The sequence below is a fragment of the Podarcis tiliguerta genome, assembly GCF_965153285.1.
Source record: "Podarcis tiliguerta genome assembly, chromosome: 6".
Taxonomy (NCBI): Eukaryota; Metazoa; Chordata; class Lepidosauria; order Squamata; family Lacertidae; genus Podarcis; species Podarcis tiliguerta.
Genome location: NC_139539.1, coordinates 13,099,533 through 13,119,865, shown reverse-complemented (window position 1 = coordinate 13,119,865; position 20,333 = coordinate 13,099,533). Strand labels below are relative to the sequence as shown.

The following is a 20,333-nucleotide window of genomic DNA, read 5'->3' as shown; positions in this document are numbered from 1 at the left end:
GCAGTGTTTGCAACCCGCAGTGTTCGCAACCCGCAGCGCCACATCTGCACACATGCAGGTTGCGATTCAGCACTTCTGCACATGCGCAAAGCGCGATTTAGCTCTTCTGCACATGAGCAACCACTGAAATCTGAAAGTAACCCATTCTGGTACTTCCAGGTTTCGGTCCATAACCCAAAAAAACGCAACCTGAAGCATCTGTAACCTGAGGTATGACTGTACAGTTGTCTTAAGTTGCAGATAAATTTTCGAGGTTGCGAAAGTATTGTGTTTTCAACATCTTTCAAAACACAATAAAAATAAAGGATTTAAACTTTGTTGGCATACTTATTCCTTATATTTGTAGGGAAGATCAATCCAGCTAACACACAAACGGTTTAATGTTAATTGCAGTTCAAATAAAATTAGCTAAACACACAGAATATTATGTAAAGAAGCTTATAAATGCCATTACCAAGGATTGGACTGTAGAATCTGATTTTGGATAGTTCCTGAGCCTTTGCTAAACTGCCATGGTCTTCTGGGAGATTTGCGTGAGAGAATTATACAGCACCGGGTTGTATACGCATTTGCTTCCAACTTTGCATGAGAGAGAGACAGACAGAAGGATTAAGAGTGAATCAATGTCTCAAGCTATTAAAAGTAAATAATGGAAAGATTATAGTTCTAATCGCTACAGGGAAAAAGGGCAGGCAAAACAGACAGCGGATAATCCTTTTTGGAAGCTACTAGTTCTGCCTAACTGTTCAGAGACAGGCATCATTTGCCGTTTTACATGCAAATTTTAATGTTTGGTGGTTCTCAGACGTTTTTGAGAAAAATAAAATTGGATGAGGTTTAAGCCTGCACATCGTAAGCAGCAAAAGCTTTCCATTTCTCCTTGAATGGGAAAGTTTAGTTTATCTTTTAAATTTATTTATTTTGAAAAAGTCTAAAGTGTACTTGCATCCTAAAAATAAATTTCAGGGAGGGTGGTGTTGTGGTTAAGGACAGTAGCCCCATGGTTTGCTTTGGGTTTAGTTTCCCTAGTCTTAGTTGATGCAGATTTGATTAGTCTTACAGTCTTTGGCCAGTTTTGCATGTTTTATTTTTTATCTTAAAGGGTATAACAGCATGGCATCCTATGTGGGCAGGTCCACCTGTTCATGCTTTAAATAAAACATTTGAAAGTGCAATCCTATGCATGTCTGCAGAGAGGGAAGTCCCATTGAGTTCAATGTGGCTTCTAGGTAAGTGGATTTTGGATTGACTGAGAAAAAGGACAAGTTTCTGAAATAGACTGAAGAAGAAAAAATGAAACTGCATTGCTTCTGTTAGAGACAGTGATGACCGCTAACCTAGATAGACAAATCCATGATGGCAATGCAAATTCATGATGGCAATGCTTCTGAATACCAGTTGCTGGAAACCACAACAGGGGAGAGCGCTCTTGTGCCTGAATCCTGCTTGTGAGCTTTTTTTTTTTTTTTTTTTTAATATAATTTTTATTCAGTTTACAAGAAAGACAAATTAATACAATTCAAACAATTTATAAAACCATTCTCTCATTTTTTGACTTCCCTCAACTTGACTGATACTCCTTCCCTTCTCAATTTTCCACACATTTCTTAGTTCTTATCTACTTCTTAAATTAAATCTGCTTTCAATCCATAATTTTAACCTTCTTTTTTACAAAGCTTCGCTAAACGTTACAAGCGTTATTTGTTTTTCACCTAAATTATGCATATATTCTGAAAATTTTTCCCATTCTTCAATAAATCTCTGATCTCGTCGATTCCTAATTCTTCCTGTCATTCTATCCAGTTCTGCAAAGTCCATCATTTTCATTCTCCATTCTTCCAGTGTTGGTAGTTCTTCTTGTTTCCATTTCTGGGCTAACAATATTCTCGCTGCTGTTACTGCGTACAAAAATAATTTCCTGTCTTTCTTGTTTATCTCATTTCTCACAATACCTAGCAGGAATGCTTCTGGCTTCTTAACAAATGTATACTTAAACATTTTCTTCAATTCATTATATATCATTTCCCAATAATTTTTAATTTTCTTACATTCCCACCACATATGATAAAATGTACCTTCTTTATCTTTACATTTCCAACATTTGTTACATCCCTTGTACATCTTAGCTAGTTTCACTGGTGTTAAGTACCACCGATACATCATTTTCATCACATTTTCTTTTATAGTTGTACAAGCAGTAAATCTTAATCCTTCTCTCCACAATTTCTCCCAATCCTCCATATATATGTTATATCCAAAGTCTTTCGCCCAGTCAATCATAACTGATTTTATCTCTTCATCTTTTGTGTGCCATTCTAACAATATGTTGTACATTTTAGCCAGAATTTTATAGTCACTGTTTATTATTTCTTTCTGGAATTTCGACTCTTTCTCCGCAAAACCATTTAACTTAAGCTCTTTTCTAAACATTTCATTAATTTGGTAATAGTGCAGCCAGTCATTCACATATCTTTTCACTTCTTCATATGGCTTCAACGTCCATTTACCGTCTATTTTCCTTATTAGTTCTCGATATGTTACCCATTCCCCACTCATATTCGTCTTTTTCACACATAATACCTCCAATGGTGACAACCACCATGGTGTTTTTGTCTCCAACAGATTTTTATATCTTTCCCAGACTTCTATCAATGAGCCTCTTATGGTGTGGTTTCCAAACCCTCTATGTACTCGCTTTTTATCATACCATAGATACGCATGCCACCCAAATCTATTGTCAAATCCTTCCAAATCCAACAAATCAGTATTTTCCAATTTTATCCATTCCTTTAACCAGCAGAGGCAGGATGCTTCATAGTATAATTTCAGGTCCGGCAGGGCGAAGCCTCCTCTTTCCTTCGCATCAGTCAATATCTTAAACTTTATTCTCGGCTTCTTACCCTGCCATATGAACCTTGAAATTTCTCTTTGCCAATTTTTAAAAATCGCTGCCCCCCTGATTACTGGGATGGTTTGAAACAGAAATAACATCTTTGGTAGCACATTCATTTTAATTATTGCGATTCTACCCCAAAATGAAAATTTCATTCTTCCCCACACCTCTAAGTCTTTTTTAATCTTACTCCATGTTGGAATATAGTTATTTTGGTATAAATCTATACCTCTTGGGGTTAACCAAACTCCCAGGTATTTAACTTTCTTAACCACTTCTATTTCTAACTGTTGCTGCACTTCCTCAATGACTTTTAAGTCCATGTTTCTGCACATCATTTTTGTCTTTTTTTTGTTTAGGCGGAAACCCGCCAATTGTCCAAATTGCTCTATTTCCTTCCAAACTTCCCTTGTAGTGTCCGTCGAATTTTCCAGAGTTAAAACCAGGTCATCGGCAAATGCTTTAGTCTTATACTGCTTGCTTCCTAACGTTATCCCTTTTATCTGTTGGTTATTTCTTATCGCTCTTAACAAAACTTCCAGGACCGTGATGAATAACAGTGGTGAAAGCGGACATCCTTGTCTTGTACCCTTCGTTATTTTTATACTTTCTGTCACCACGTTGTTAACTATTAATTTTGCTCTTTGGTCTTTATATATTGACCCTATCCCATTCAATAGGTTTTGTCCAATGTCCATCATTTCAAAGTTTTTTAACATAAATTCCCAAGAAATATTATCGAAGGCTTTTTCCGCATCTACAAATATTAACATTGCTTGCTTATCAATCCTGTCATTCAAATATTCCAAAATATTAATTATATTCCTAATATTGTCTTTCATTTGTCTGCCAGAAAGAAAGCCTGCTTGGTCTTCATGTATCAACTCCATTAACAATTTTTTCATTCTATTTGCCAATATATTAGCAAATAATTTATAATCATTATTTAAAAGCGAAATCGGCCTGTAATTCTTAACCTGGGTTAAATCTGAATCCTGTTTGGGAATTAAAGTAATATATGCCTCTTTCCAAGTTTCTGGTATCTCATTTCTCAATAGTATATCATTCATTACTTGTTTCAGTGGTGAAATTATGATGTCTTTCATTTCTTTATAAAATCTTGCACTGAATCCATCCGGGCCTGGAGTTTTCCCACTTTTTAACTCTTTAATTGCTTTTTCAATTTCCTCTTGTTCAATCATCTCATTTAGTTTGCTTTTCTCTTTTGTCGGAATTTTCTGCACCCCTTTCTCGTTCAAATATTCCTCTATTTTCTTAAGGTTGTATTTCTCCTTTTTATATAATTGTCTATAAAAGTCTACAAATCCTTTCCTTATTCCCTTCGGATCATCTATTTCTTTGTCATCAACCACAATCTTATGTACCATGTTCTGTTCTTTCCTTTTCTTAATTTGCCATGCCAACAGTTTCCCTGACTTATTTGCATGTTCAAAATTCCTTTGTCTCATCATTTTGATGTTCCATTCCACTTCCTTATTTATTATCATAGAGAATTGCGTTTGTAAAGTTTTTATATTCATTTTCAACTTTTTATCATTTGGTTTGTCTATTAATTTTTTCTCAATCTCCATAATTTGCATTAAAATTTCTTTCTTCCCTTTCTCTCTCTGTTTGTTTTTGATTGCATTTTGTTGTATAAAGAAACCTCTCATAACTGCTTTTCCAGCGTCCCACACTATATTGTTTTTGGTTCCCTTATTCATGTTGTTAATAAAATAGTCGCTCATCTGCTTTTTCGCATTCTCTACTATTTTTTGGTCATCAAAAAGACTTTCATTTATTCTCCAACGAAAGGATTTTTCTTCAAATCCTTTTAGAGTACATTTTATTGGGTTATGATCCGAAAGGACTTTGGGTTGGATTTCAATCTTTAAAATTCTTGATATTAAATCATTTGTTATCCAGATTTGATCTATTCTTGACATTGATTGATTTGCTTCTGAATGATATGTGAACTGTTTTTCCAATGGGTGTTTTAGTCTCCAGATATCAATTAAATTACAGTTCTCTACCATTGAAAAAAAAGTCTTTGGTAATTTCCCTTCCTTTACTTTCCCTGATACTCTCATTCTGTCCATTTCCATCGAAACCACTGCATTCATATCTCCCATTATTATAATTTTTTGATCCATGTATTCAAATAGTTTCTCCTCTAGATTCCTAAAGAAGTCTATTTTGTTTTCATTGGGTGCATACACTCCGACAATTATTATTTTCTCACCTTGCCATTTGACCTGTACTGCCACAATTCTACCTTCTTCATCTTTAAATATTTGTTGGGCTTCTATTTTATTTTTTATGTAAAGGACCACTCCTCTTTTTTTAACTTTGTCTGATGAGATAAATTCATTCCCTAATTTTTTATTTATTAAAATTTTTCTGTGTCTTCTCATTACATGTGTCTCTTGCAAACAAATAATGTCCAAATTTTGCTTTTTCAAATATTGCTGAATTTTATTCCGTTTTTTTTTATCGTTAATCCCATGAATATTCCATGTCCATAATTTTAACGCCATGCTGATTTTTACTTTATTTATTTAATAATCAATTTTAATTTGTTTTTCTTTCTTCGTCCTCTTCTTCTTCCTCCTCTTTCTCTTCCTCCGAGTCTTGGGTAACTTCTCCCTCTGCTCCTGCCCCCAGTGGTGCGGTCTCTTCACTTCCCAGTTCTTTATATCTTCTCATAAATTTATCCAATTCATCTGGTCTTGTTATTCTATGTCTCTTCCCCTTGTATGCAAAGGAGAGCCCTTCTGGGAATTCCCATCTGAATTCAACTTTGTTCTTCCTGAGAGCCTGCACCAAATTCTGATATTGGTTGCGTTTTTTCAGCAGATGTAGTGGGACATCTTTAAAGATGATTATGTTATTCCCTCCAATGTTCAGTCTTTTCTCTCTGTTTTTTTGTAAAATTAAATTTCTCATCTCTATATCTTTAAATATCACCAAACAGTCTCCTGGGAATTTCTTCGCTTTGTTTGTCCTCACTTTGATTCTGAAAGCATTCTGTACTGTCTTTGCAACTTCTTCTTCTTCCATCTCCATCCAAATCGCAATTTCTTTAATCAGTTTCTCCTTTATTTCTTCCCCTTGTGTCTCTGGAATTAATCTAAATCTTAAATTACTCGATCTCTGCCTCAGTTCATTCATTGAAATAGCATCCTTTAGTTCTTCCTGAGTTTTATTAACTTCTGCCACCTCTGCTCTAATCTTTTCCTCTCCCTTCTTTAATTCCTTGATCTCATTTTTGTTCTTTTTTGCCCCCTCTTCTAAATTTTGTGTCCTTTTTATCATATCTCGTAACTGCGCTTTAATTTCTGTAATAGATTCATCTATTTTTTCCACCGTAACGTCAATTTTTTTGTCCACTTGCTCCAACTTGGATCCAATGTTTTTTTCACTCTTATGTATTTCCGATTTTAACTCTGATTTAAGTTCAATTATCATCTTTAATATTTCTCCTTTTGTGTCAGATTCCTGTCTTGATCCTTTTCTTTCTGCTGGTGTTCCTTCTCCTTTCTTTTGTGTGTGTGCCATTTTCTAAGTTTGTAAATATCCACCAGGGGGCGTTTTGTCGCTGTTCAACCAAATATATATTGTCTTTATTTCTATAATATCCTCCAAAGGGCCAGTAGGGGGTGTTCTAATTTTGCCCAACCCACGTGTTTATCACAAAAATAAATAGATGATATTCTTCCCAATCCTATTTTTATATTTAAATTTTAATTCTTCTTGCCTCTTGGTTGGCCAAATCCAATATTTTTATTCAATATACAGCAGTCTTAAACCCCCTTCCGCCACTTAAATTCACTCCAATTATAATCCAAAAAAGGGGTCGAAAAAAGGAGAACCAAAAAAAGAAAAATATGAAGGCTGTTCCTCAAATTTGTAATCCTTATGGCCCGCAGCTCTCCCACCCTCAAAAATAAGGTCTTCCCAGTTCTCAGAGTCAGAAAGAAAAAAAAGAAAATAAGCAACAAGGGGAGAGACAGAAGTTTACAAAAATCTCCTGTCCCTTTTAGAGGAAGAGACCAACTTCCAAAAGGGGGGGTAAAGGGGGAGAAGAAGAACCCAAGTCCAAAAAGCAAAAATCAATCAGTCCGTAACTTTAAAGTCACACAAGATGGCGACTCCTCACCCTTCACAAAATAAAACAGGGGGGGGGCGGTCTTTCTTCTTCTTAAATTAAAATAAAAAGCACAAATTTAGTTCATTTGTCTAGACCAGTATAATCCAATATAGCTCAAAGCTCTGCCAACTCACATGCAGAAGAAAAAATATCCAAATACCAAGAATGGGTATAAAAATTCAATCCATATAACTTATTGCGCAGTTCTTTTAAAAACGAAAGTAATCTGGCCAGGAATGCTGCGTCACCCAGTTCTTTTCCAAAAACCAAATAAATCCCAAAAATAAAGAGAAAATAGTACCATCAAATTATAGGGAATAAAGCCGGAATGTCTTCTCCCCCCATAAGTCCAAATTTAAAACTTTAACTCCACAGAGGGGCAGATCTTTTTGCTCAAAACACCTCCGTTTGTTTTTTTACTCACAGTTCGGTCTGCTCTGTAAATAGTCCCTGCGTTTTCTCCGGAGCCCAGACAAAGTTGACCTCCTGTTTTTTCCTTTGTCTGTTTCGAATTAGGTCCGAATCCACAAATTTAGTCTTCTTTTGATGATTGCCAATTCGAGTTCTTTGATATGGAAAGCCGCTCGCTTCAGTGGGGAGGCTCGGGGCTTCGCTCCCTGAGGCTGGCAATGGCGTCCCGCTGTCGGCCCTTCTACACCGCCGCTCTCGTCTCCTCTTAAAGAGGATACTTGGCGGCCGGGAGAATCGCTCCTCTGGCAGCGCTGGGATCCTCGACCACTGAATATCCTTTCAGTGGGTTTTGGGGGGTTACGGCGCCCTTGTAACACCCCCTTTAATGCCTCTTTGGAGCTAATCCCCCTCTCCCGAGGGGAATTCGCCTCCTTCCACCTCGCGATCCGACTGGAAGTCTGCTTGTGAGCTTTTGACAGGCATCTGGTTGGCTACTGTGAGAACAGATGCTGGGCTAGACTGGCTACTGGCCTGATAAACAGGCTCTTCTTATGTTCTCATTGCCATTTATGTACCATATTTTCCTCCAAGGAGCTCAAATCAGTGTACATGATTCTCCACTACCCATTTTATCTTCACAACAGCCCTGTAAGGTGTGTTAGGCTAAGAGGCAGTGACTGGCCCAAGGTCACCCATTGAACTTCATGGTTGGATGGGGAATTCAAACCCTGGCCTCCCAGATCATAGTCCAACACTCTGTCTAATGGTCCTTTTAAAGAGGATTGAATGGCTTCATGGAAACTAGTAGCCAATATAATGAAAAATGGCATATTCAGGGGCAGTACACTCCTGATTATCAGATGCAAGATGTAAACAATCCAGAATGGCTGTTTCCATCAAGCCATGTTTGTGAATGACATAAATGGACATTCACAGGTGGCTGGCCAATATTAGAGCTAAAATGCTGGACTGGGTACCAATTTGGTCTAAGGTGTCTTGAGGCATTTAATACTGGTGTACATTTATTCATGCTGCTGAATATTAAAATGCAAAAGAGTAAGTACTAACTCCCATATGCTGTGTTTATTGCTGCAGAAAATGCTCTGCGTTATTTCACATTCTCTACCTCTATATTGATGTTTATTGATGCCCTTCTTCCCTTCCTTATTGCGGGAAGGTCTGTTTTGTTTTAAGAGGCAGAAATTAATTTCTCATGCCTTGTTTTTGACCCAGACACAGGAGAAGAGGGGGTTGGGAGAGAAGAACAGTTTTCTTGTGTGCTTGTGTGTGTTTTAAAGAAATAGATGGAAAACAAGTGGCTTGGAGAGCGAGAAAATATTTTGTACTACCTTCCTTGGAGCTGAGATTTCTAGTGTAGCATTCAGTTCAGTTCATCTGAATAAAGTTTGAATATTTTAGAATTTTGTATGGTTCTATATTAAACAACATTTATGCTGCATAAATTTAGAATTTCCCTCCTTTTTTCTTTGTGTGTGTGTGTGTGTACAAAACTAGAGAAAATAAAACTTAATTTTGATCAGACTGATTGCTGTACTATGTGGGGGGAAAACAGGAAATGAGACACACAGCCACCCAATGCCTTTCAGATGGGGAATTTTACTAGTCATACACATTGGTGCGAAACCCTATTAATTTTTCTAGGATTAGTGTCAGTGCTCTGCAAATTCTTCCCCACTCCCATTTCCACTCTAATAAATTTTTCGGTAGTTTTGTTGACGCATTGCTTTTCACGGTCAGGCTAATATTTACGGGCACTTGGGGAAGAGCACATAAACCTAAAACATGTAATATAAAATTCACTGTGTTCCCTTCCCTGTGTTTGGCTTAAAAAAATAATTGTAATAAGTGAGAGTTGACTTTTTCAGTGTAGGCTGAAGCCCAAAAGGATTGCGCTGGAGTGCAATTACTTACCAATTTATTCACAGTTAGCCCATTTAAATTGCTTAATTTTCTCTATTGCTGTAACTTTTCCATGATTTTACACTCCTCTTCCTCCTTTCTCTTCTGCCTGTTTCACTTAATGCCTTCTTATCTACTTCCATTTATTTTTGCAAATACATGTCTTCTGTACCAATCTTTCAGGCCATTCCTAGGCCTTCATGCAACCTCCTACACTTTCAGCTGTCAAACTCCTTCCTCCTCTTTCTTTCCTTCCTAATTCCTCTTCTTCAGTCATCGGATTTCTGTAACCGCTATAGCCAATCAACGTTGCCATTCTTTGTATTCTTGTGTGCATATGTAAGCTTTCAGTGCTGTTTGGATTAGCATTGAAGACTCATTTGGCAATTCCAGCAGAATGTAATAATTTTTGATGATTCCTCCTCAAGTGGAGGAAGGAAATGGTTCTGATGACATTGCTGGAACCAGTCTTGGGCATTACTCAATAGTTACATTTTCTCCCACCCTTCCTCCGAGCATCTTAGAGCTCCAATTTTATCATTGTTTTACTCCAATGAGCTACATGATTCAGTGGGGGCTCATGACTCTTCACTGTCCCTTTTGGACATAATGCTAAATGAGTTTGGATTCTCCCTGAAGGAGTACTGTAGGTGTGTGGTTTGGGGGATGCTCCTTGATCCAGTTCTATCACTGGAGGTACAGTGGTACCTCACGTTACAGACGCTTCACATTACAGACTCTGCTAACCCAGAAATAGTACCTTGGGTTAAGAACTTTGCTTCAGGATGAGAACAGTGGGAGGCCCCATTAGCTAAAGCGGTACCTCAGGTTAAGAACAGTTTCAGGTTAAGAACGGACCTCCAGAACAAATTAAATTCTTAACCCGAGGTACCACTGTACAGGTGTCCTTAGTGACTAGGGTGGAATCTACACACATATAAAAACAGTTCTGAAAATGCTTTTTTTTTAAAGTGTTTTTAAAAATACATTGAATTTTCCATTAGGCTCACTATCTAGTGTCACATTGTATATTGCACTTAAAACACACTTAAAATGTTTTATTTTGCAGCTGCATATCAGCTCTATAGCTGAGTCCTAGGAGTGCCTTTTTTTCCTTATTTCGGCAAAACAGTTGTGGTCCTTTCTGGATCCGGATAACTTGATCATAGTTGTTTGTGCACCAGTAACCTCATGCTCTCTATGTGGGGTTGGTTTGGAGGCTGCAAGTGGTGCAGAACATGGTGGTTAGGTTGCTTGTGGGTGTAAGCTACCACTGGGCTTACTTTCAGAATTTGCACTGGCTGCCAATTTGCTACCAGGTTGAGGGTATTGGTGCTAACATAGTCTTATAATTCCCCCTGTAAGTCAAGGCCAGGTTACTTGAGAAACCGCTTTATCTCTTATAAACCCAGTAAATTGCTGCGGTCTGTAGGAGAGCTTCTTCTGCAAATTCTAAAGATCTCAGAAGCCCACTCTGCACTAACTCTTTCCAGAAACAGTTCACAACAGTTTTGTTCATTCAGTCTTTCCCAGCTGATTGGGCTGGGTCTTTACCCATGAAGGTCCACTTGTCAGGGTTTTAGTCTTGCTTTAAATTTATTTGCTGTTACTGTGTTTTAACTTTTTAATTAATGTATGTGTAAATTGCCGAGAGACAGTGGTTTAGAAGGGAATTAATAAACTAATTGTGACAATAAGAAGAAACAATAAACTATGGCTTAGAAGTGTTACTATCTACACCAGAGCTTTCCAAAATTTTCATGTTGGTGACACACTTTTTAGACATGCATCATTTTGTGACACAGAAATTCCGTTTTACTTGCAAGCCGGAGGTTAAACTAACCCCTTTCCAGCCCTGGGAGGAGTGTGGGGAGCATTTGTGTGACACACCAGCACACTGCAGCCAACACACTAACGTGTCGCGACACACAGTTTGGAAAGCTCTGATCTGCACTGTTCGTCTCCCTCTCTGATACCTTTTGGCATTTACTTATTTAAGAGCATCAAAATCTCTTAAGTGGTTTACATATGTGATAAATTAAAATCACTGATAAAATCAGATGTTTTAAAACAGGTTGAACAACTCTTTCCCCAAAATATAAATAAAACCAGCAGTGTTAACAAATATACACTATAAAATAATGTTACATATTAAAATACTGGTTAAATTTACATGTCTGGGTAGGCTTGCCTAGACAAAAAAGTTTTTACCAGGCACGGAAAACAGTGCAACAAAGAAACCTACCTACACTGAAGCGCTGGTTCATTGTAAGTGTTTAACAAACATTATGTGGCTCTTGTAAAAGTGCCAGTTCTGAAGATCAAAGCATTTGAGTGGCATATAATTGGTGAATGATGGTTTATTGTTGCAGAAACAAGCCTCGTTGAGCCTTTGGTTTGCTCCTTCCTCCCCTTATGAGGAGGATTTTGGAAACTTTTGCTTCTACTTTTGCTTAACCGCACTTTAGCGTTAAGCCCAAAGCCATGGTTTATTATCCTTGCTTATTTGCCTAAACTACATTTAAGGTTAACCATACTTTGAGTTCAGTTAATTGAAAACGGAAGTGAAAACTAACAAGTTTCTGTTTGCAGCCATATTGGAAGAAGCGCACAAGCCTAAAGTTAGTGCATTTTAGCACTTAGCCATAGTTTAGCATTGTCTCCAAACCAGATGACTGGCTGTGTCTCTTAAGTGAACTAGTGCATGCAAATTGATTTGTGTGGTATAGCTGAAAGCTGCAGCTACTTTCGTTAAGTATGTATGTTGACATAAAATGTATTGTGAGGCCATTTGGGGGGGCTCTTACATGAATAGATAGATCCATGTGGACTTTATACGCAGCTTCTGGCTTTTTTCAGTTTTCCTTCAATTCAGAACTCTTATTTCGTTGAGGCTGAAAGAGAGTTGTTGAAATACGGGAGGGGAGGAGGGGAAATCATCTGGTTTATTTCTTCAGTTTTAATTAAAGTCATTTGGCTATCTTCCCCCTCTCTTCCATAATTGCACAGCATGTCCTTATTTTTCTCTTTTCTTTCCAGTTTGATCCTCCCCACTCGATTCTTACCAGGTCTGGAGTAGACTCCCTTTTTACACTCCAGGATGTATTCCAAAATTATTTCGCTAATTCATTTAATATCATCATATCTTTTGGATATAAATTTAGGAAGTTTGTCACTCCAATGAGGATATTGAGGCTGCTTGTGTTGAGGTGTAAGTTGGGAAGCAATAATACAATACATACCATCCTCCTTCCTTCTCCCGGGATGCCCATTCTCCTGCCCACCATGGCTGCTCTTTTTGTCTGAAGTGTGGGGTAAAAACACTTAAAACATGGGTAGGCAAACTAAGGCCCGGGGGCCGGATCCGGCCCAATCGCCTTCTAAATCCAGCCTGCAGACAGTCCGGAAATCAGCTTGTTTTTACATGAGGAGAATGTGTCCTTTTATTTAAAATGCATCTCTGGGTTATTTGTGGGGCCTGCCTGGTGTTTTTACATGAGTAGAATATGTGCTTTTATTTAAAATGCATCTCTGGGTTATTTGTGGGGCATAGGAATTCGTTCATCCCCACCCCCAATATAGTCTGGCCCCCCACAAGGTCTGAGGGAAAGTGGACTGGCCCCCTGCTGAAAAAGTTTGCTGACCCCTGATAGCTTCCATACGATCTTGGAAATGCTAAAGCATTCTTGCGTTTTTGTTGCAGGAGGATTGTTCCATATGGACTGGCAAATTACAGGGGAAGTTTCAGAGGCAAAAGATCTACAGAGCGGCATCGTAAGAGCTTGCATTCATCAAAACAGCCTCCATTGCGCTGCTCTTGTGCAGACAGATGCGACAAGCAGTGTATGCACTTTTGCAGAAGGACCCAGAATGGCCAATGGTAAGATTGTTCATCTGTGACAGGGGTGAGAAGCCCTTTTTTTTTTTTGAGGGATGCCATACTGATGGTAGGTGGGGACAGAGTTTATAGTGGATGAGGCTGTCCCCTCTGCTCTCTTGCACAGCCCCCTTCCCCTCATTTTCCCCTTCTTGCCACTCACATGAAATTAGCCCAAGGATAATGCATATTGCACTCTCCTGTTTTATGGTATTTGTGTATCTAAAGGGAACTGAGAATAGCATGGGTATAATTTTTCTCCCTCTCTCATATAAGAGAAACCAAATAATGCAGTAGCAACAGGAAGTAACCTTTCAGGAAGTACTTAATTCAGTGTACAGTCGTACCTTGGTTCTCAAATAGAATGCGTTTTGGGAGTCCGTTCGAAACTCCCGGAACCGTTCGAAAACCAAGGCACAGCTTCTGATTGGCTTCAGAAGCATCCTGCAGCCAGTCAGAAGCCGCACCAGACACTCGGCTTCTGAAAATCGTTCGAAAACTGGAACACTCACTTCCGGGTTTCGATCGCTCGAGAGCTGATTTGTTCGGGAGCCAAGGCGTTTGAGATTCAAGGTACAACTGTATAGAATTCCCTACCACAAACGTGAGGATAGCCGTTAGCACTGTCCCCTTTCACATGCATCCACAGCTAGCTGCATCCTCATGGGTTCAGATGGGTAAGAAAGGCCCATGCGTTATGCTACTGTTAATTCGTTTAAAATTGAGCTCAGCCAGTTCAGTTGTTTGGTGTATTCACATTCAGGAGTGTTATGGATATTTATAATCTTAACACCTTACATGTTAGCTGCTGAGAAGCATCTGGCTGTGACACCATTGGAAACGGAATAGTGGACTAGATGGATCCTTGCTATGATCCTACAAGGAAACTCAGATGTTTGTAAGATAGCACAAGCAGCAGAGTTTGTCCCAGATGAGTTTAGTGAATGGAAGAAACATGGAGAAGAGCCCTTAATATTTATTTGGAATGTAGCGTTGTGGAAATAGTGTCAAAAAAAGTTGAGCTCACTTGTCCAGTTAACTGTTAAGCAGTGCTTACTTTATTCTAGCATTCCTTAAAGGCAGACGCTGGAAAAGCAATGGGTATGTTTTGAACTTGTTCTTTGAAAGAGACAATCTTTGGATCGTACAGTGGTACCTCAGGTTACAGGCGCTTCAAGTTACAGACTCCCCTAACCCAGAAATAGTACCTCGGGTTAAGAACTTTGCTTCAGGATGAGAACAGAAATTGCGCGGCGGCAGCAGCGGGAGGCCCCATTAGCTAAAGTGGTACTTCAGGTTAAGAACAGTTTCAGGTTAAGAATGGACCTCTGGAACGAATTAAGTTCTTAACCCGAGGTACTGCTGTATTCAGTGCTAGTCCTGCTTAGTGCAGACCCACTGAAATTAAGGAACATGTCTATTACTTTCATTGGATCACCTCTTAGTAGGTCTAGCATTGGCTACAACCCTTTATTTTTTATAAAAAAAACCTTTTAGGATAATGGCCTCACAAGGTGGTTTTCAACAGCAGATACAAATAATAGAATAAAATACAAAATGCAAATTAAAAACTAAAGCGAGATACATATTTGGGATGAAGAAATTGCGTGGTAATTTAAAAGCCCCAACTTTCTTTTCCATAGTAATAATGAGCAACTGAACAGCAGAGAAGAAACAGATCCCCATCGAGAAAAGGAGCATATATCTCACTCTGTAGCCCAGGAGAATTTTCAGCTTCTTCAAAGTGGAGAGGTGCAGTCTATGTTTTAATTATATTGTGCGCGTAAGTGGCTAAAACGTTTGGAGGGCAAGTTAATATTTTGATAATTGTCAAGTCTGTTAGTTTAAAGAAAAGGCCTAGAAGCGGGTAGCAGGCATGTTTCTACCTGATCATGTGCATATTTAAAGCACTTTTTAATCATCACTGTTCTTCCAGCCAAAAAATGAAATTGGTTTGCCTCAAGGCAGAAGTGTTGTATGCAAAAAAGTGTTTTCTGTTGACTCAAATGTGCAACCAAACTCAACCCAATAGCTTTGTGTGGTGCAAACCAAAAAGCATAACCTAAAATAATTATTTGGTGATTTTAGAATTTTTTAATACTGTGTTATTAATAGCAACATACAGCATTTCAGAGTGTTCAAAGTGCTTCATATACCTTATCTCAAGTAAGCCTTACAAATGCTCTATAATAAGATAGATCAGTTTTATTACTCCTACAATTGAAGTTGGAGCGGATACTAAGAAACAGTATCTTGTTCAAAGCCACCTACTGAGTTCATGGCAGAGATAACATTTCAGCCGTGGCAGGGGTTTCCACTCCACATCTTGGTCTTTTTCTGATTCAATATGACCTATGAGATAGGTTAGGCTGAAAAATTAAGACTTGATGACAGCCAGACAGTCACACTACCTCACAACCCAGCAGGAAACTGACACTGGGTTTCCGACGTGCACAGCTAACCTTCCAAACATTGCACTAGACCAACATTTCCCAAGCTAGTGCTCAAATCATCTGGAGGGGAAGATGCCCCCTCCATCACACTAATTTCACTAATCTAGTTAGGTGGACCAAGGGTAAAGGTAAAGGGACCCCTGACCATTAGGTCCAGTCGTGACCGACTCTGGGGTTGCAGCGCTCATCTCGCTTTATTGGCCGAGGGAGCCAGCGTACAGCTTCCGGGTCATGTGGCCAGCATGACTAAGCTGCTTCTGGCAAACCGGAGCAGCACACAGAAACACTGTTTACCATCCCGCCAGAGCAGTACCTATTATCTACTTGCACTTTGACGTGCTTTCGAACTGCTAGGTTGGCAGCAGCAGGAACCGAGCAATGGGAGCTCACCCCATTGTGGGGATTCAAACCACCAACCTTCTGATTGGCAAGTCCTAGGCTCTGTGTTTTAACCCACAGCGCCACCTGCGTACATTGCTCTAACTTCATGTCTGTGGGATTATTCCTGAACGAAGTAAGTAGAACTCCATCCAGCTGGAGACTGGGCCATATCCAAGCCCCTAGCCTAAGGTCCAAGGAATATGCTGGCCCATCCAGATATGAAAGATGTGTGTGAAGATAGTGGCAGCAATTGCAGTAGGACTTGCTGGCAGCCCATTTTGAAGATGGGCGGGGGGAGGCTTGCTACAGCACCCTCCCTTCCCTGCTCAGAGCTGACCTACTTTAAAACTAGTTGTGGACTAAGGCATTATGATAACTAAAAGCAGTTCCTTCCATACTATGATGCTTACTCCGATTCCATTCTCTTTGCTAGAATGGCAGTTGATTTTTGTGGTAACATATGGCTAATAGTTCTCAGAAATTTAATTTTCTGCCTGTTGCCCGAACATTTCCTGGCACCGCTTGCTACATTTCTGGGTATATATTTATATTTATAAATGAAGAATTATTCCACAGCAAATGGCGCAAAAGTTGCATAAGCATTCTGTTCATAGTTTGTTCCTGAAAATCCCATGTCATCAATCAAAACAGCAACAAATTGGTTTGTGTGGGGGAAATTGGACCTAAGTCTTGTCTTGCAGTAACCACCAGAAATGAGCTGGATGGCTTGACAACACTTTGCTTAGCAGTATGTCCAGACACCTGGTAAATATATATTTTTCTTGTATGTATGGAGCAGGGGTCCTATGGGATCTGTAGCTGATCTGTGCAGACATCACAATGAGGAAAGCAGCTCTAACCACTCCACCACACAGACTCTCGGTGCTTGTTTCATTTATTTATAAAATAACCCTTGCTTTTGGCCCTTAAAAATAATAATGGTTTCAGAATACAAAACAAAATTTCAACAGCATTTGGAAAAGCCTTTCATTGTACATTTTCCCCCCACAGGTATGAAATTGAGTACGTACTACCTAAGATATGAAACTCACTGAAGATGAACAAATGTTCAAGACTCTCAAATGGATTATCTACCTGCAGGTGCTTCCTTTTCCTGAACTGATGCAATCTTGAAAGTGGACAATGTACCTGCCTGGAGAAAGTGTTACTGAACTGCAATGTTCTGGCTAATGTCTTGCTTGAGTCTTATACACCCCACATGATGGTGACATCCATGATGGCATCCATCAGTTTTGGAAAGCAACATTTTTGCTGTTTACGGTCCCAAGAACAGCCCCCACTGGCTAAAAAAGAAAAAAAAATAAAGATTCAAAGAGTGAAAAACTTTCCTACTCTGTCAAGATGCGGGACAGGAAAAAAGAATGCTTCACTTGTTTGCTTGTCATATGTATGAATGTCCAGCTTTTCGCATGCAGTTGTCATGGGACAAGTTGGGACATTGTATTTTGATATTCTGGTCACTTTTTTTTTATTTTTATAAAAGGCACCCTTTTCTCCATAATGATGTTCAAACCTGTCTTCCTATTGTAATCTCAGTGGTGAAGAAATGTAAATGACAATATCTATGCAGATTGAATATGAATGGCTAATATTAATATAATTATAACATATAGCAAGCTAACAGTATACTGGGAGTATTTCATAGGCTATTGGATTTAGGCACCAATTATTCCTGCACTGAAATGGAATTTTACAACAGATCTACTGGATAGATGTTGAGAGATAAGAACGTTAGTTTATCCGTCCTATTCACTCTGCTGCCCTGGGGTGAAGAAATTCTGAAACATTGAAAATGCATTTGAAGGACATTCAAAGCCATATATTAGCCCTTAATTCAAATTGCTAGAAAGACTGGCTGGGAAAATACAGTGATGGGAACTGTTAATTGCAATTATGAAAGTTCATTTTTGAGGAACAGACGAAGCAGAAGAATTGGATGTATTTCTACACAATCAATGGATGGCCTTTTTGAATTAGTTGGGTGCATGTTAAGAAGACTGCGGAAGAACATTCACCCAGTGTTTGCTAATCAGAAAGAGGAAAAAGACATTCATTACTGATAATTGAGAATCTTTCAAAGGATACTTTCATAAGAATGGATTTTTCTTTAAGAGTCTATTATTTTACAAGAACATGGTTCTGGAGACCACAGTTAAAACTGTAGGCTGAACTGATGAACTTTTGGGCTCATTCAGAAAACGTGCAAATCCCCAAACCAGCTATATAAAATTTGCAAAAAAAGTAACGGACATTGTTTTCAGCAAGAAAGGAAGAGATCTTTTGTCTATATTATATATATATATAGTATATATATATGAATATATTACATAAATAAATTATTCTACTTATAAAAGTAAAACACCTCTCTCCATTATCACATTTTTACTAGTTTTCTGTTTTCCTGGCCCCAATTTGATGTATTTTGTTGAGATTTAGTCTATTTATTGTACTGGCAAATAGCTTTTCTTACTGTGTGTGTTTCTTTTAATTAACTCAGTGGAGAAATCAATCTTTTTCAAGGAACTAACCTTTTATTATGAGATAGATTGCTATCTGAGGTATATGTGAAAATTTTAATAACCACAGATTTCTTTTAGAAAGTCACAATATGAGTGTGCAATGTGAGCATATGAAACTGTTTTTAAAGCAGGCCCTTGTCGTACAGAATAAGGCCCAAATCCAGCTGCAGCTTTGCCTGCTTCCAATTGTAAGCAAAAGAAAAAATGATGCTCTTAATGTATTTCATGCAAATTTTATTCTATCGCTACTTTCCACAGACTCGGAAAATGCAGAAATGTACACAAATCTTTTATCTGGCAAACCCTCAGCCCCACCCCAGTCAGTGACTTCATAGCATTTGAGTTCCTGCGGTCTCTACCCAGAAAGTCCTTCATCCTAGACGGTAACCTTATCATGGAATATAACTGTCCACTAGGTGTGTCAGTGTGGGTCAAACAGTTCTGGACCTCAGACTATCATCTAGAGTCATGGTAGTCAACTCACTGTCTTCCAGATGTTTTAGACTACAACTCTCATGAGCATTGTCCAGCATGGCTCATGGTCAGTGATTATGGGAGTTGTAGTAGCTCCTGAGAATAAGTTAATCATCTTTGACCTAAATGCTAGGCACTGGATATGTCGCTTGTGTGCTTACCTCTTTCAAAAAATCCAGCTGTCTGCTGGAATAGACACATAGGAAGTTTGGCACTGTTGTAGGATACTTAGGCAGCTGAGTATTTTCTGTCACAACAATTAAATCTTTTGACCATATGTAAAATGTGCCAAAAAAATGTCCAACATTGTGCCCCCAAATTTCCCCAGTATGTGGCCTTCAACATATAAAGAAATTATGTCATCAGGTAATGGAATTAAATACATGTCAATGGTTTAATTAGAATATCAGTTTTCCCAAGGTTCCTTACAGTCCCAAATGGTTTGATAGGGGTTCCTATAGACAATGGAAATCCATTTTCTGTAATCCAGGCGTTAATTAGTGTAGCAAAAGATCAAATTGAGTAAATATGGTGTCTCCAAGCCAGGTAATTAGTTATACTTGCATCACATAAGAAGAATGGAGACTCAAATTTAGTTGTGATTAATTTATTCTGTTAAGTTTGATGAGGCTCAATGATGAGATTAAACTGGCTCTTTATTGAGCCTAGGTAAATACAGGTCGAAACTTGCTTCAACTCCTATGGAATCTGTTTTCAATTTTAACTTATGGATTGTAGCAAATTTCTGCGGTTTGTTTAGTTTGGCCTTGTCAGATTGCTACCCACCTCTACTTGCAACAACATATTGCAAAATAAAAGGTTTGTGATTTACCCAGATGATAGTAATCTCAATATTTTAGGCTATAAGTTCTTTGCATCACACTTGATTAAGCCTAAATTGCCAGCAGCCACGGCAACTTTCAGCTTTGGGTACAAATTCTGCTGTTGAGTGCCAAGCGCTTTTGAAGATGCTGTTATGTGGTGGTGCTGCTTCTGGGAACCTTGGCCAAATCATGGTTCTGGTACATAAAGTCTTATTATCAGTCACATAATTAAAGCAAAAACTGCAAACATTAAAAAAAAAGTTGCAAAACTTCTCTAGCAACTGCTGGGAATGCTTTTTTAAAAATAGGTATGCTTTTTAAAAAATAAAGTGTTATTAGCTTCTCCATAAAACGTCTAAAGTAAGCAAAAAGTTAAAATAGCCTTGTTGGTGATGTCACAGATGCTAGCC

The 20,333-nt window shown here is 38.5% G+C and overlaps 1 protein-coding gene across 2 annotated transcripts in view; it reads left to right on the top strand.

Moving 5' to 3' along the window:
- The window catches only part of EDN3 (endothelin 3), a 42,951-nt gene extending 23,017 nt beyond the window's left edge, over nt 1-19,934 (top strand). The window contains exons 3-5 of one of the 2 annotated variants that reach the window (XM_083447699.1): nt 13,078-13,254; nt 14,895-15,003; nt 17,097-19,934. In XM_083447699.1, the coding sequence (XP_083303825.1) occupies nt 13,078-13,254; nt 14,895-15,003; nt 17,097-17,102 (292 nt within the window). In that variant the 3' untranslated portion in view covers nt 17,103-19,934. Of the gene's footprint in view, nt 1-13,077; nt 13,255-14,894; nt 17,014-17,096 lie in introns of those variants that run through there. The other variant, XM_083447698.1, reaches the window with a different exon arrangement.
- The last annotated feature ends 399 nt before the right edge of the window (nt 19,935-20,333 follow it).